General features: G+C 39.8%; 1 protein-coding gene across 1 annotated transcript in view; it reads right to left on the minus strand.

Annotated features, from left to right (window-relative positions):
* Positions 1 to 6,793, minus strand: part of LOC106571106 (B-cell lymphoma/leukemia 11B) — a 52,497-nt gene extending 45,704 nt beyond the window's left edge. Inside the window, exon 1 of the mRNA XM_014143783.3 lies at positions 5,766 to 6,793. Within this exon, the coding sequence (XP_013999258.1) occupies positions 5,766 to 5,829 (64 nt within the window). The 5' untranslated portion in view covers positions 5,830 to 6,793. The remainder of the gene's footprint in view (positions 1 to 5,765) is intronic.
* Between the last annotated feature and the right edge of the window lie 7,342 nt (positions 6,794 to 14,135).

The following is a 14,135-nucleotide window of genomic DNA, read 5'->3' on the forward strand; positions in this document are numbered from 1 at the left end:
AATCATTTTTATCAGGTTTTTGCTTTGGCAGACAGACCTGATTCAGGTCTACCAAAGCACAAACCTGATAAAAATGTATTTATATGAACGCTGTAAGTACAGAAATTGTTTACTCATTGGGAAATGAATATCCAACTAGTCAGTGACAACTGTGTGGAGTTTGTGACAGAAACTCTGTGAATTTATGCGAGCTTATTACAGTGTTATAGACACTATGTCCTCTTACCTTCTTACGACTCTTGTGTAGCTGGTGTAGTCTCAGCTTTTCATAGATAGCTTTAATTAGTTTGTAGCTCAAACCATTGGGACTCTACAGACAATTTTTTGTATAAAAGACCCGGCTCCGGGCCTCTTCTGCCCTTGTCTTACAAACACCGTTGTAGCTCAGCACCCGTTAATCACACAGATTAATGGCTGGTATCTACAGATGCAGACCAAATAGACGAAGCCAGTGGTACAATAAGTCTCTACACAGTCCGTACACAATGTTTAAAAGGGGTTATAAGTCCAAAACGCGCTGACGATAGGGTGGGACTCATTGGCTTAACAACTCATTCTTTGTATAATGTAATGCTAATGGTCAAAATCATCTGTAATCATCTTCACCTCGTGAATCATAACGTCAGATTCACTCCAGATTTGGGATTTAGACTCATTACATCAGTCTTTAATGGTTTTGAGAGAAAAACGTGTTGTTGCATTGAAATATGTCCACTCTGCACCTATAGATGTACGTTAGCACATGTACTAATGCTAAAAAAAATAAGGTAAAAATCTTCTCATGAATCATGAATCAGATTGATTCCAGATTTGGTATATATGGACTCAATGAATTAGCCAATGATTTTGAGAATGATTAGATGCTGAATTCAAAGTCGGCCGCGCTACACCACTAGATGACACTATATCACACCAGGGCTTTAAGAACTGAACCCATGGGCATGGGGTCATGAAACTTGGTATGTAAACCTTATGTATATATCCTTAGAGTCTTTGTGAATATAAAGTCAATGCAACTTTAGATGGCTGCACCAGACCAGTTGGTGGCACTATAGATGTCATTGGCACCAGACCAGTTGGTGGCACTATAGATGTCATTGGCACCAGACCAGTTGGTGGCACTATAGATGTCATTGGCACCAGACCAGTTGGTGGCACTATCGATGTCATTGGCACCAGATCAGTTGGTGGCACTATAGATGTCATTGGCACCAGACCAGTTGGTGGCACTATAGATGTCATTGGCACCAGACCAGTTGGTGGCACTATAGATGTCATTGTCACCAGACCAGTTGGTGGCACTATAGATGTCATTGGCACCAGATCAGTTGGTGGCACTATAGATGTAATTGGCACCAGACCAGTTGGTGGCACTATAGATGTCATTGGCACCAGACCAGTTGGTGGCACTATAGATGTCATTGTCACCAGACCAGTTGGTGGCACTATAGATGTCATTGGCACCAGATCAGTTGGTGGCACTATAGATGTAATTGGCACCAGACCAGTTGGTGGCACTATAGATGTCATTGGCACCCGTGGCACCCAAAGATACTATTGGTCAAGTGGACTTTGTCTTGTGCAAAAGAATGTTAGATTTGAATTATATGTGAAAAAATTGTTAAAATAACGGAGAAAATATTTCACTTATCTTAACATAAACCATTAACCAAATTGACCCCAGGATTTGTATATAAACTCAATACATTAAGTAATGATTTAAAAAAATATACAAATATTTTACCTTTATTTAACTAGGCAAGTCAGTTAAGAACAAATTCTTATTTACAATGACAGCCTACTCCGGCCAAATCCAGACGATGCTGGGCCAATTGTGTGCCGCCTTATGGGACTCCCAATCACGGTGGGATGTGATACAGCCTGGATTTGAACCAGGAACTATAGTGATGCCGCTAGCACCGAGATGCAGTGCCTTAGACCACTGCGTCACTCAGGAGCCCAAGAATTTAAGAATGATTACTAGCCCACAGCACTAGACTAAACTTCACTTGCGTCAACCATGGTATTGAGAGATAAACGTGGTAATGCTTTCAGTGATGGCACTTAACGGAAAATAGTTCCTACATGATAGAGGGCTTGCTTTGTTATCCAACTGACCGTGTCCTTTCTGTCATCCTGTGAACCCCGTTCATAGCTGCTCACAGCTATATTTTATACTCTTTTTGCAAAAAAAAAGTAGTTTGTTCCAGTAGTTAGCTACAACGCTACAAAATAGTAATTAACTACTGGTAACACTACCAAGATTTGAATTTAGTTCAACTACCACCAAGCTACTGTAAAATGTACTTGAATTACTAGTTGAACTACTTCCCAACACTGTCCTTTAGCCTCTCCCTCCCTCCCTCCCTCTCTCCTTCCCTCTCTCCCTTCGCTCCCTCCCAGATGGGTGTATTGCCTCCAGGGCTAACCTGGGGGTTATGGCATGATACAAGGCAGCTCGCCCAGTATCGGTTTACATACATATGAGCACACTACGTGTATTTGGCTTAATTCATTTGCAGGGCCTATACTGTAAATACAAGCATGGACACATGCAAACACACAAAACCTCACACACACACGACTACACACACGCAATGTATATGTACACATGCAGACACAGGTGGACAGAATTAGGGACAGGTGGGGAGATAGACGGCAGGTCCACACATACAAATTCTACATTCTCTTTCTCTTGTTCTCTCTCTCTCTGTCTTTCTCTCTTTCCTAGTTTAAAGTCTAATTACATTTCTTTCATAGAATATATGCATTGTATTTAACGTTAAAGTTGAATCATTTAAATCCTCTGGCTTAACGTCAGGTCAGTAACTGTTCTGTCCTTCCCAGTCATAAATACATAGACGCCCACATGCAAACACACACACACACACACACACACACACTCACTGTTTCAGATATTCGCTATAGAAAACTAGGTTGTCGTTGAAAAAGGTCAACTGCATTTTCAAACTTTTTGAAAGATTTGAACACACGGTTCGTTCTGTAGCTCTGTAAGCAAATGAGCCATAGGTGTGTAGGAGTTCTTATAGTGGTGGAAAGTCCTCCGAGCCCTGTGTGATGTTACGAGCTGCATCCTGGGACTGTTGATGAACCTAAACACAGACCTGCCTCGGGCTCACCTGTCCATCATCCTCACCGATTCTTCAACTGAAAAAACGGTAGGGTGATTTGTGAGACAGAAAACAACACCCTTTCCTGCTGCTAACCTACAATGCAGATGTAGCATCTCTTACAAACCTGTTACATCTCCCATCCTTTCACTAATAAATGTAATCTAATAACACTTACAGTGGGTGCAGGCAATAGGCCTGTACCTATTTCAGTTCTACTCGTGAGCACATTATATGTATACTTGGGGAAGGGGATTGCTGTGAACGACACCTGATGAAAACAACTGTAATACAAAACTCCTGTCCTCGTCCTGCAGCAACTGAGCAGGCTGCTGATTTAACGCCTATCATTTTTAGACTCCTCTCACCTGCTATGAAGAGAGAATGACAACACCTGAATTTGATTACTCAGGCCTATTGACAACGCATGGCTGCTGCTGTCTGATAGCCGACAGCGGGAATCCAGCCACAGCTGCAGCAAGCAGGGACCCAACCACAGCAGAGCACCTCAGATGGAGGATGCATGCCTAGGCTAGGCTACAACAATATTACAAGTCACATCAGCAAGCAAGGTTAGACCACAACTGAAGGTAACAGGATCTACAGTGAGAATGTTAGGCCTTCCTTTGTCTTGGGGTGAACATTGAAACAGCCTTTGTGACATGCAAAATACTTTTGGTTAAAAATAAATTGTTTCAATTGAATTCTTCAAGCTGTTATGGTTATACTTGCTTTTAAAATATATATATTTTTAGTATATATATATATATATATATATATATATATATATATATATATATATATATATATATATATATATATACTTGGTATTGATATCTGGGGTTGAGGGTTAAAATACTGAAAGATTAAAAAGTCATGATGGAATAAAAAGAAGATTAAAAGGTCTAATAAATTGGGGTTAAATCCAGTAAAAAGGGTGCAGAGTAAATGATTAGTCTACATGTTAAATAGTGTTGGGTAGGACAGAATGTACCTAACCCCGCTCAACACAAAACAGATTTTCCGAAGATTACATCATAAACCTCTGTTATGAATTAGCTAGATTAGGCCACTATGAAATTGGATTTAAGAACGGGAGAGAGCGCTGGGAAAACTCTGGATTTATTTAACTGATTTCAAATGTGATTATGTGACGTATTTTACTCATATGCCCACAACAATCTTCAATCAGATGTAATCTATAACATATCGGTTCGGGGTTGGGAAATTCACTTCGATTAACTACTGATGATTACGGCATTAAATGAAGGCCTGCCTACCCGAATCCACCAGCCTTGAATCCACGACGAGAAGCAAATCGTTTTCAAGCATTTTGTTGACGTTGGTGGTACATTAGATACCTCGTCCTTTTCCAGTATAAGTTATTATAGGCCTAGCAGACGGCTGAACATAAGCTAATTCTTCACAACCTTGATCCACATGCTCTTTTTCTCTCCCAATAACTTGGTATCCAAATATTGTGCAGTCCTACAATGCACAATATGCCGATAATACCCGCAGGAACAGCAGAAGCTCCGGCCAAAAGAAAGAAACGATTAGACTGCATAGAATAATTATAGAATCAATATGCACCTGCATGTCACGCTGACATAAATACATAGTTTTAATATAGCAGAAAGGGGTATAGGAAATACAATTCTCGAAATGCATGATTGAATGGGCTAACTTAAATTATAAAGGATTTCAGGGAAATCATGAAGATACTACATTTCACGGACTGATCAAGGAATTATGGATGTCTTATAAGTATTGTTGTTGTTGTTGTTGTGTGTGTGTGTGTGTGTGTGTGTGTGTGTGTGTGTGTGTGTGTGTGTGTGTGTGTGTGTGTGTGTGTGTGTGTGTGTGTGTGTGTGTGTGTGTGTGTGTGTGTGTGATATGGCGTTATGCACAACTAAAGTCTAATTGCATTTATTTTAAAGCCATCCAAGCAAACAGGACGACATGTTATTTATCCTCGCACACAGTAGTCTATGAGTGTCACATGTATTCTCAACAAATTGTACTTTAAAACACAAGTGCAATTTTGGTTAATTAATTTCAATAAAACAATGCCTAATTGCCACTTGGCAGTTAGCCACAGGGACAGAAATGTATAATTCAACAATATGCTATTAGAATGAATAAATGCATTATCTTTACATTTGGAATTGTAAAATGTGAAATAAAATAGTACGTTTTTGTTGCACAATTATTTTGGTTTTAAATGTGAATTCATTATTGGTTAAATACGCCCGAAACATGAACCTATAAAGGCTGGTTAGAACCATGAATGCACGCTCGATGTTTTTCAGGACATCAGTAGGTCCTTACAAATAAAGTTATTCTGGACTTTTGATTTTTCAGGTTCTTGCAAAGACTGCTTAAAAATCAGACCATTCCACCCCTCTTGCAAAGATATAAAAAAAAGTGGTTTGCATTAAACATAAATAGCTATGCTATAGAATAAGATACGTGTTTAAAATGTATCTTACTTGCTCCAGTATTACACCGTAAACATGAAGGCCTAAATTCATCCTAATAATTGCGCGTGATAATGGTAATTTCATCTGGTATATAATATGCAAAATTCACATATTTAGGCTATCAATTGATCTATAAGGTGATCATACTCACGTCGTATCGTTTCTCTTTGCGACAGTGGTAGGTGCTGAGGGTTCCCCTGCTTGCGACGGGACATTGCCCCTGCATCTACTCTGGCATCGCCCGGAGACCTGCGCTTGGGGTCGGCTTGCTCCGTGATGATCCTCCGCTGGTCTGGTGCCCGGTAACTTTTTCAAATTGCTTCAATTCAGACGATTTAACAAATCTACTGTAAGTGAAAATGAGCCTAGTGTGTTTGTATTGTGGTTGTTGAAAGGCGGGTAAAAACCGTTGGTCAATTGTCCAGTTCTCTTATCGCATAATCACTCACCCTAAACGCAACACCTGGAATTGCCAAAGGAAGCTTTAGGATACAACAGAAACATGCAGGTGCATGCAAATATTTCTGTAAGGTTATGTTTTGTTAATAACAGCAATGGATATTGTAATAATTGCAGAGAATAACGATCATTTAAATTCCCGACGAGGTGCCCTCTTCTGCAGCGCGTTGACAACTGGGGTAGCCTACGGTGCATGCCACTCTTCGACCGATGGGTCAAAATTCGATTCAACTGTCACCTCTTCTTCTCCTCTGATATGTTCTTAAATAATTATAACAAATTAGCTACTAATTTACGTGATGTGAGCTTTGGCCCCATTCAGTCCTCGCGGCGCGCGTCTTGGCAACGGTGAACGGAATGGCATGGAACTGTACGCTCTAAGAGTTGAGGGGGGAGACGGAGACAACAGACAGTTACAGCCAAACACCTCCTCTTTCTCTCATTCCAAACAGCGGAGGTCCAGTGTTTCCGTCTTGTTGCTTTGGGAGGACCCCTTCGTGTGTGTGTGTGTGTGTGGCTGGGGTTGCCTCCGTACAATGGGATAAGAATTCAAGTTCAAGTGCGGACGTGACGTTGCGTCCACGCTGAGAGAGACATTAGTGGGACTTGGGGGCAGTGGGGGCGACTAGCGGTGATTCGCGTGCCCATTGGCTTACCTGGAGTGTGCGCGTTTGGCGCGTGCGGTAAGGAATCAAATGGACACAGCGCGAGGAAACCAAAGCAACCCGTGCGCGCATGCAGCGCAGGCAAACCCGTTCCAAATCGCTTTCACAATGAGATGAAATGAGATGATGGCAAATCATGTAACAGATTTCAAGGTGGATTTTGAAAAAGCTTTAAACTGTCAATAAGGCTACTTTGAGCCTGAGTAATTTGAAGACTGGGGTTATGCGGTAAGCATAGAAGTGATTTGATCCAAATTAGATTTGATTCTACATTCAATAGGCTACCGACATTCGCTTTGCGTAAATGCGATAGCAATTTTTCTTTAAGATTATGTTTATCACTAATGCAGTGTTTCAGTTGTTTATCATTTTGCTAATATGTAAAATAAGACACGAAGGCCTACATAAAAAAATGCTGTGCCAAAAATAACATTAGGCTATAATTAATTGAGGCATTACTGCAATAATACATAATAAAAAAACATCCCATTGTTATGAGGACAGTATATTTAAATGTTGTGCATTATACCCTCTCAGACATGTTGGCCTATAATGATTCTTGAATTAATTGAGGTAGCAAACATTTCATATTTAAAACAATAACAATTTATGAGAAAGCAGTCCATTGTTACATGTATAACAATAGACAGACATACTGCACAGGTATGTGAAAAGGGAAATCTCCCCTGTGTTTGTCTGTGTTCTACACATTAATCTCCACCTTGTTGTGAAGCAACAGTACCCTCTGTTGGCATGACGACGCTAGCCTCCTCTGACGTTCCTCTGTGGCTGTGTGTCACTTTATTGGGTTTCATTGTACAATATGTGCATTATTAGCGAGTCTCAGAACAGTTGATCTCTCATCTGTCACATTTCCTCACATCATTTCTCCTTTAAAATGCCACTTAATTTTCCATAATAGGGATTTCTATACCAATTTAAATAATTCCTATTTGGACAGGATGATCAGGTCAGTCAAGTACTATGGCCTCCTTGAGGAAAAAAACCCCCCACCTTCAATAACATTAAAGTTTAATGTTCTCTGGTCATCATAGATTGGATGATGAAACTGAATGACCCACTTGAGAGACATGGTGTATAAAGGTAAACACCAGATTCCAATTATTCCAGACTGTTTGTAACATTCTTTCAGATAAATGCATGCACTTAAATGGTTTTAGCGCTTCATACATGTAGATTTCCTAGGACCTCATCTTTGACTATCCAGTCATGCCCCAATTAGTGTAAAAGAGGAGCATCTTTAATCTAATGAAGTATCATGTAAGTACTATAGCATACTAATTGCTATATTGTTCAATACGAATGAGGACATTTTAGTGAGTGCAAAATGTAGTATGATCAAATTAAGTATGATCAAATTAAGTATGATCAAATGAAAATGAACTTCATGTGGACACAATTTCCATTTCAGATCAACCGAGCCAATGGTATACAACATTTATTATAGGCTGCTATGAATATTACATGAAAGTACATTTTAAGAGCATTAGAAGTCTGATTGCTTGAGGCCAGGCCTATGGGACGTCCGGGACAGTCATTATTTATATAAATGAAATGTCATATCAGCTCTGTCTCAAATCAACATAACCTCAGAAGACCCTAACGTAGAAACAGCGTACGGAAATCTAATAGGTAATCCATGTGTGTTGTCAACAAGCAGAGCATTTTGACAAGAGCGCATTGTACACAGAGTGACTGGTATCTATATATACGTTTGTATATTTTAACAGACAGGTCAATTAAGAGCAGATTCTCATTTACAAGAATTCTCTGTTTAACCGTTTCTATAGCTATTTTTATTTGATCTAGTCCATTAACATTGTTACTTGATAATTCTGCTGACTTCCATAACCTATTTTTATTTGATCTAGTCCATTAACATTGTTACTTGATAATTCTGCTGACTTCCATAACCTATTTATTTTCTATTGTTACTCTTTTTATAATGTAACTTGTGCTTTGGTATTATGTATCAACACATCATGCCAATAAAGGACATTTAAATTTAAATTGATAGACAGAGTGACTGAGAGAAAGAGACAGACAGAAAGAAAGAAAGAAAGAGAGCGACAGAGAGAGAGACAGACAGATACATATATAGACAGATATATAAATATATATATAAATATATATACAGTGCATTCGGTGCATTCGGAAGCTATTCAGACCCCTTGAATTGTTCCATATTTTGTTACGTTACAGACTTATTCTAAAATGGAATAAATACTTTTTTTAAATCATCAATCTACATACAATAACACATAATGACAAAGTGAAAACAGGTTTTTAGAATTGTTTGTACATTTATTACAAATAAAAACAGAAATATCTTATTTACATAAGTGTTCAGACCCTTTGCTATGAGACTCGAAATTGAGCTCAGGTGCATCCTGTTTCCATTGATCATCCTTGAGATTGATCATCCAGGAGTCCACCTGTGGTTAAATTCAATTGATTGAACATGATTTGGAAAGGCACACACCTGTCTATATAAGGTCCCACAGTTGACAGTGCATGTCAGAGCAAAAACTAAGCCATCAGGTGGAAGGAATTGTGTCGAGGCACAGATCTGGGAAAGGGTACCAAAAAATGTCTGTAGCATTGAAGGTCCCCAAGAACACAGTGGCCTTCATCAATCTTTTAATTCTTTAATTTTTATTGAACTTTTATTTAACTAGGCAAGTCAGTTAAGAACAAATTCGTATTCTTCTTTGTAACCACCAAGACTCTTCACAGACTATCCGCCTGACCAAACTGAGCAATCGGGGGAGAAGGGCCTTGGTCAGGGAGGTGACCAAGAACCCGATGGTCACTCTGACAGAGCTCCAGTAAAAGGCACATGTCAGCCACTTGGAGTTTGCCAAAAGGCACCTAAAGGACTCTCAGACCAAGAGAAACAAGATTCTCTGGTCTGATGAAATCAAGATTGAACTCTTTGAACTAAATGCCATGCGTTCCATCTGGTGGAAACCTAGAACCATCCCTACGGTGAAGCATGGTGGTGGCAGTATCATGCTGTGGTGATGTTTTTCAGCAGCAGGAACTGGAAGACTAGTCAGGATCGAGGGAAAGATCAACAGAGCAAAGTACAGAGAGATCCTTGATGAAAACCTGCTCCAGAGCGCTCGGGACCTCAGACTGGGGCGAAGGTTCACTTTCCAACAGGACGACCCTAAGCACACAGCCAAGATAACGCAGGATTGGCTTCGGGACAAGTCTCTGAATGTCCTTGAGTGGCCCAGCCAGAGCCCGGACATGAACCCGATCAAACATCTCTGGAGAGACCTGAAAATAGCTGTGTAGCGACGCTCCCCATCCAACCTGACAGAGCTTGAGAGGATCTGCAGAGAAGAAAGGGAGAAACTCCCCAAATACAGGTGTGCCAAGCTTGTAGCGTCATATACTCAAGAAGACTCAAGGCTGTAATCACTGGCAAAGGTGCTTAACAAAGTACTGAGTAAAGTGTCTGAATAATTATGTAAATGTAATATTTTCATTTATTTTTATACATTTGCAAAATGTTCTAAAAACCAGTTTTTGCTTTGTCATTATGGGGTATTGTGATGTCATTATGGGGTATTGTGATGTCATTATGGGGCGTTGTGATGTCATTATGGGGTATTGTGTGTAGATTGATGAGGTGGAAAAAACATTGAATCCATTTTAGAATAAGGCTGTAACGTAACAAAATGTGGAAAATGTTGAGGTGTCTGAATACTTTCCAAATGCACTCGAAATATATACACACACAGTATAGAGAGAGAGAGCGAGAAAGAGAGAGCGAGAAAGAGAGAGTGAGAGAAAGAGAGAAACAGAGAGAGAAGTTACACACTCTTACCATGATCCCTACGGCTCCCTGAGTCCCAGCTCCCTGATCCTTACCCCTTGGGTTCCTCAATAAAACATCAGTATAGCTCCATGATGGCGGATCGCTGTTGGCTCGGGGCAAAGACAGTTATAGCCGGTAGCATCGGGCCAAGACACCACAACATACTGCTTGTGGACTCAGGAAAGTTTTTAAGTCCAAAGTGTTGCTTCTGAGGAGACAAGTTTTGCGTATCAGCGTTGTGTGAGTACTGTGTTAGGGAAAGACCATGAGAGTAGAGTAAGTGAAACACTGGAGGGCATTCAACACAGGGAATGGGAAATGACTGTAAAGCTAAGGGCGTTAAGGGCTTTACAGTAAGGGCTGAAAATGTACAGTATGGTCATGGAAAGGCTATTGAATAATAACATAACATACGTGCATTAATGCAATCTGTCAATTAACATTTCCAAAGATCATGGGATCTCTACAGAGTCCCAATTGTAATAGCAAAAAAAACCATCAAAGCAGCCAAGTGCAATGTGATTTACGGTGAGCTCCAAAAGTATTGGGACAGAGACACATTGCTGGTTGTTGTGGCTCTGTACTCCAGCACTTTGGAATTGAAATGTTACAACATAATTGACTCCAAATTGACTCAATAGATTATTTATCATTCATTTCTATTGGGCACAAAATAATCTGAAACACATCAAAAACAAACAGCAAATGCATCCAACGAGTTTGACTACAAGCTGTATGTAGTCATTGTGTGCTAGGAATATGGCCCCAAATACTAAACTTCTGACTACTTTAATACACATACTGTATAAGTGCATTTGTTCCAATACTAATTGTCCTCTAAAATTGGGGACTATGTACAAAAAGTGCTGTAATTTCTAAACAGTTCACCCGATATGGACGAAAATACCCTCAATTTAAAGCTGACAGTCTGCAGTTTAACCTCATAGTTGTTGTATCATTTCAAATCCAAAGTGCTGGAGTACAGAGCCAAAACAACAACAACAAAAACTTGGAGCTCACAGTATAGGTTAAATAATTTAACATCATGTGAAAAAGGACAATGAGAAAACAAAGAGAGGTTCACTGTAGGGACACATCACGGTTAATAGGAATATTGCTCTGGGATTTGCTTATAGTGCCTCATTATGCAGTGTTTAATATTAATAAAGAGGAAAGGAGTATATTATTCATGGGATTATTTACTGTGTATGGAATGTGTGTGTGTGTGTGTGTGTGTGTGTGTGTGTGTGTGTGTGTGTGTGTGTGTGTGTGTCCTACGGCCTGAGTGACAGATTAAGATCTCTTGCTGTGGGCAACAAACTACCAGACAAGACTTGCAACAGTGGCCCATGGCAAACAATGTGACAACTCTTCCCACAGTTAATAGGCTTTTGTCTGAGAAGGGGTTAATAATTCATGCAGATTCCAGATTTTAATTGGGATTAAGTAAATGTTTCAAAACTGTCTGTTCTCTGGGAGTTGGGCGATAGATTCACATAGAGATAATGGGAAGAGATGAGCGAGGCTATTGGGAGCCGATTGCCTCATGTTCTTGGACACACATTAGTTGTGACAGGGGCAATTTATTTCCTTCCTTCAACCAAATACAAATCAGATGATTTTGTTTGACTGAAACTTGAGTGATGGAGAAAGAGTTTCTTTCACCATTCTAGTCAACTCTGAAATTGCAAACACATTGCCAAATACGGACTGATGTATTAGTCAAATCTATCAACTTGATTGTGCAGACGGCCGAGTTTGTCCCTCAATGAATAATGTGATATCTGTAATGTCTTCAGTAAAAGAGGCAACTAGACAATCCAAAGCAAACAATATATATTTATCAAATTGTCCAGTAGTAAATGAATGCATTGACTCCAGTGGCGATTTTCACCCCCCGTAAAAACAATTCCCAGGACATAGACATATCTGATATGGGCAGAAAGCTTAAATTCTTGTTAATCAAACTGCACTGTCCAATTTACAGTAGCTATTACAGTGAACGAATACCATGCTATTGTTTGAGGAGTGTGCACAATTATGAACTTAAAAATGTATTAATACAACATTTTGAACAGATATGCAATGGTTCATTGGATCAGTCTAAAACTCTGCACATACACTGCTGCCATCTAGTGGCCAAAATCTAAATTGCGCCTGGGATGGAATAATGCATTATGGTCTTTCTCTTGCATTTCGAAGATGATGGTACAAAAAACAAACATGTTTTTTTCTTTGTATTATCTTTCACCAGATCTAATGTGTTATATTCTCCTACATTAATTTCACATTTCCACAAACTTCAAAGTGTTTCGTTTCAAATGGTATCAAGAATATTCATATCCTTGCTTCAGGTCCTAAGCTACAGGCAGTTAGATTTGGGTATGTCATTTTAGGCAAAATTTTAAAAAAAGGGTCCGATCCTTTAACATGAAAATATCAATTGGGTAAACTCAATCAAAAAAGCTCATATGCATCATAACCACTACACACACAAACGTTATAACATTCGGTTATGATCAGTTTACTTCCCATAGTAAAATTCTGCATGGGTCTACAATATTTCTTAATTGTTACAGTATTGGGACGCAGCCAAAACACTGTTCTGAGTGGGCCTGTCTGTTACCAACATGCTCCAGTTAAGATTAAAGCAACAAGGTTTATAAAGTTACTCCCTCTCTTCATCTACTGTATAGTTCCAGTTCCATGGGTATAACAGTCTGACATCAAACATAAACAACAAGCCACGTCGTATAGCTTCCTCAAAACAGATGTTAGCCACTGCTTCTATTCACCACCAACCACAGTTGAAACTTTTTTCCAGCTTGCTTTATTTTAATGGATGGCCTTTCAATGTTTAGTGGCTGATGAGCGCCTAGACATTTTATCTCTACATTTCCTTCATAATGCTATGTTTGAAAATGATTTGCTAGGATATAATCAGCATAGTAACTTTTTAGCTGGCCATGGTAAACAATGAAGTTGACACACATCAGTCCAATCAAAGTTACCGGAGAAAAGACGCTGACTTATCTGTGGCCAATGACCTTGAGCCTCCTTGGATGGGCACTGCCAATGTAACGCTATGGCAGCATCCAAGGGGGTAGAAGCTCCCTGGCCCTCAGTGTGCTCTCCCAGTAAGTTCTGCGGTCTTGTGAGTGACATCACCCTGAGACAATCCATCGCAACCAAAGAAGATCTACGATGCCTTCGCTCTGTGCTTACTCTGGCTGCCCTTCCGCCACAGAAGGCACTGAGCGAGGGTGAAACTGCTGTGTTCTGGAACTACCTTACTCTAATAAAATGTATCAAAACAATAATATGACAGAGAGGAGTCGAGTATGCTGCTTATTAACTCAAGCAATGACTTTATTTACATTGTTTGCTAGCTGCTATCATATAATATTGAGACACTAATGTATGCCAGCATTACATGCAAAACAGCGCCATCATCTGGACAGTGGCGGGGCTGTGGCCCACTTGCCCTGAATGACACATCGCCACTGATTGATTGATTCATTCATGAACTCGGACTGACCATTGAACT

The sequence above is a fragment of the Salmo salar genome, chromosome 15 (genome assembly GCF_965601325.2).
Source record: "Salmo salar chromosome 15, fSalSal1, whole genome shotgun sequence".
Classification (NCBI taxonomy): Eukaryota; Metazoa; Chordata; class Actinopteri; order Salmoniformes; family Salmonidae; genus Salmo; species Salmo salar.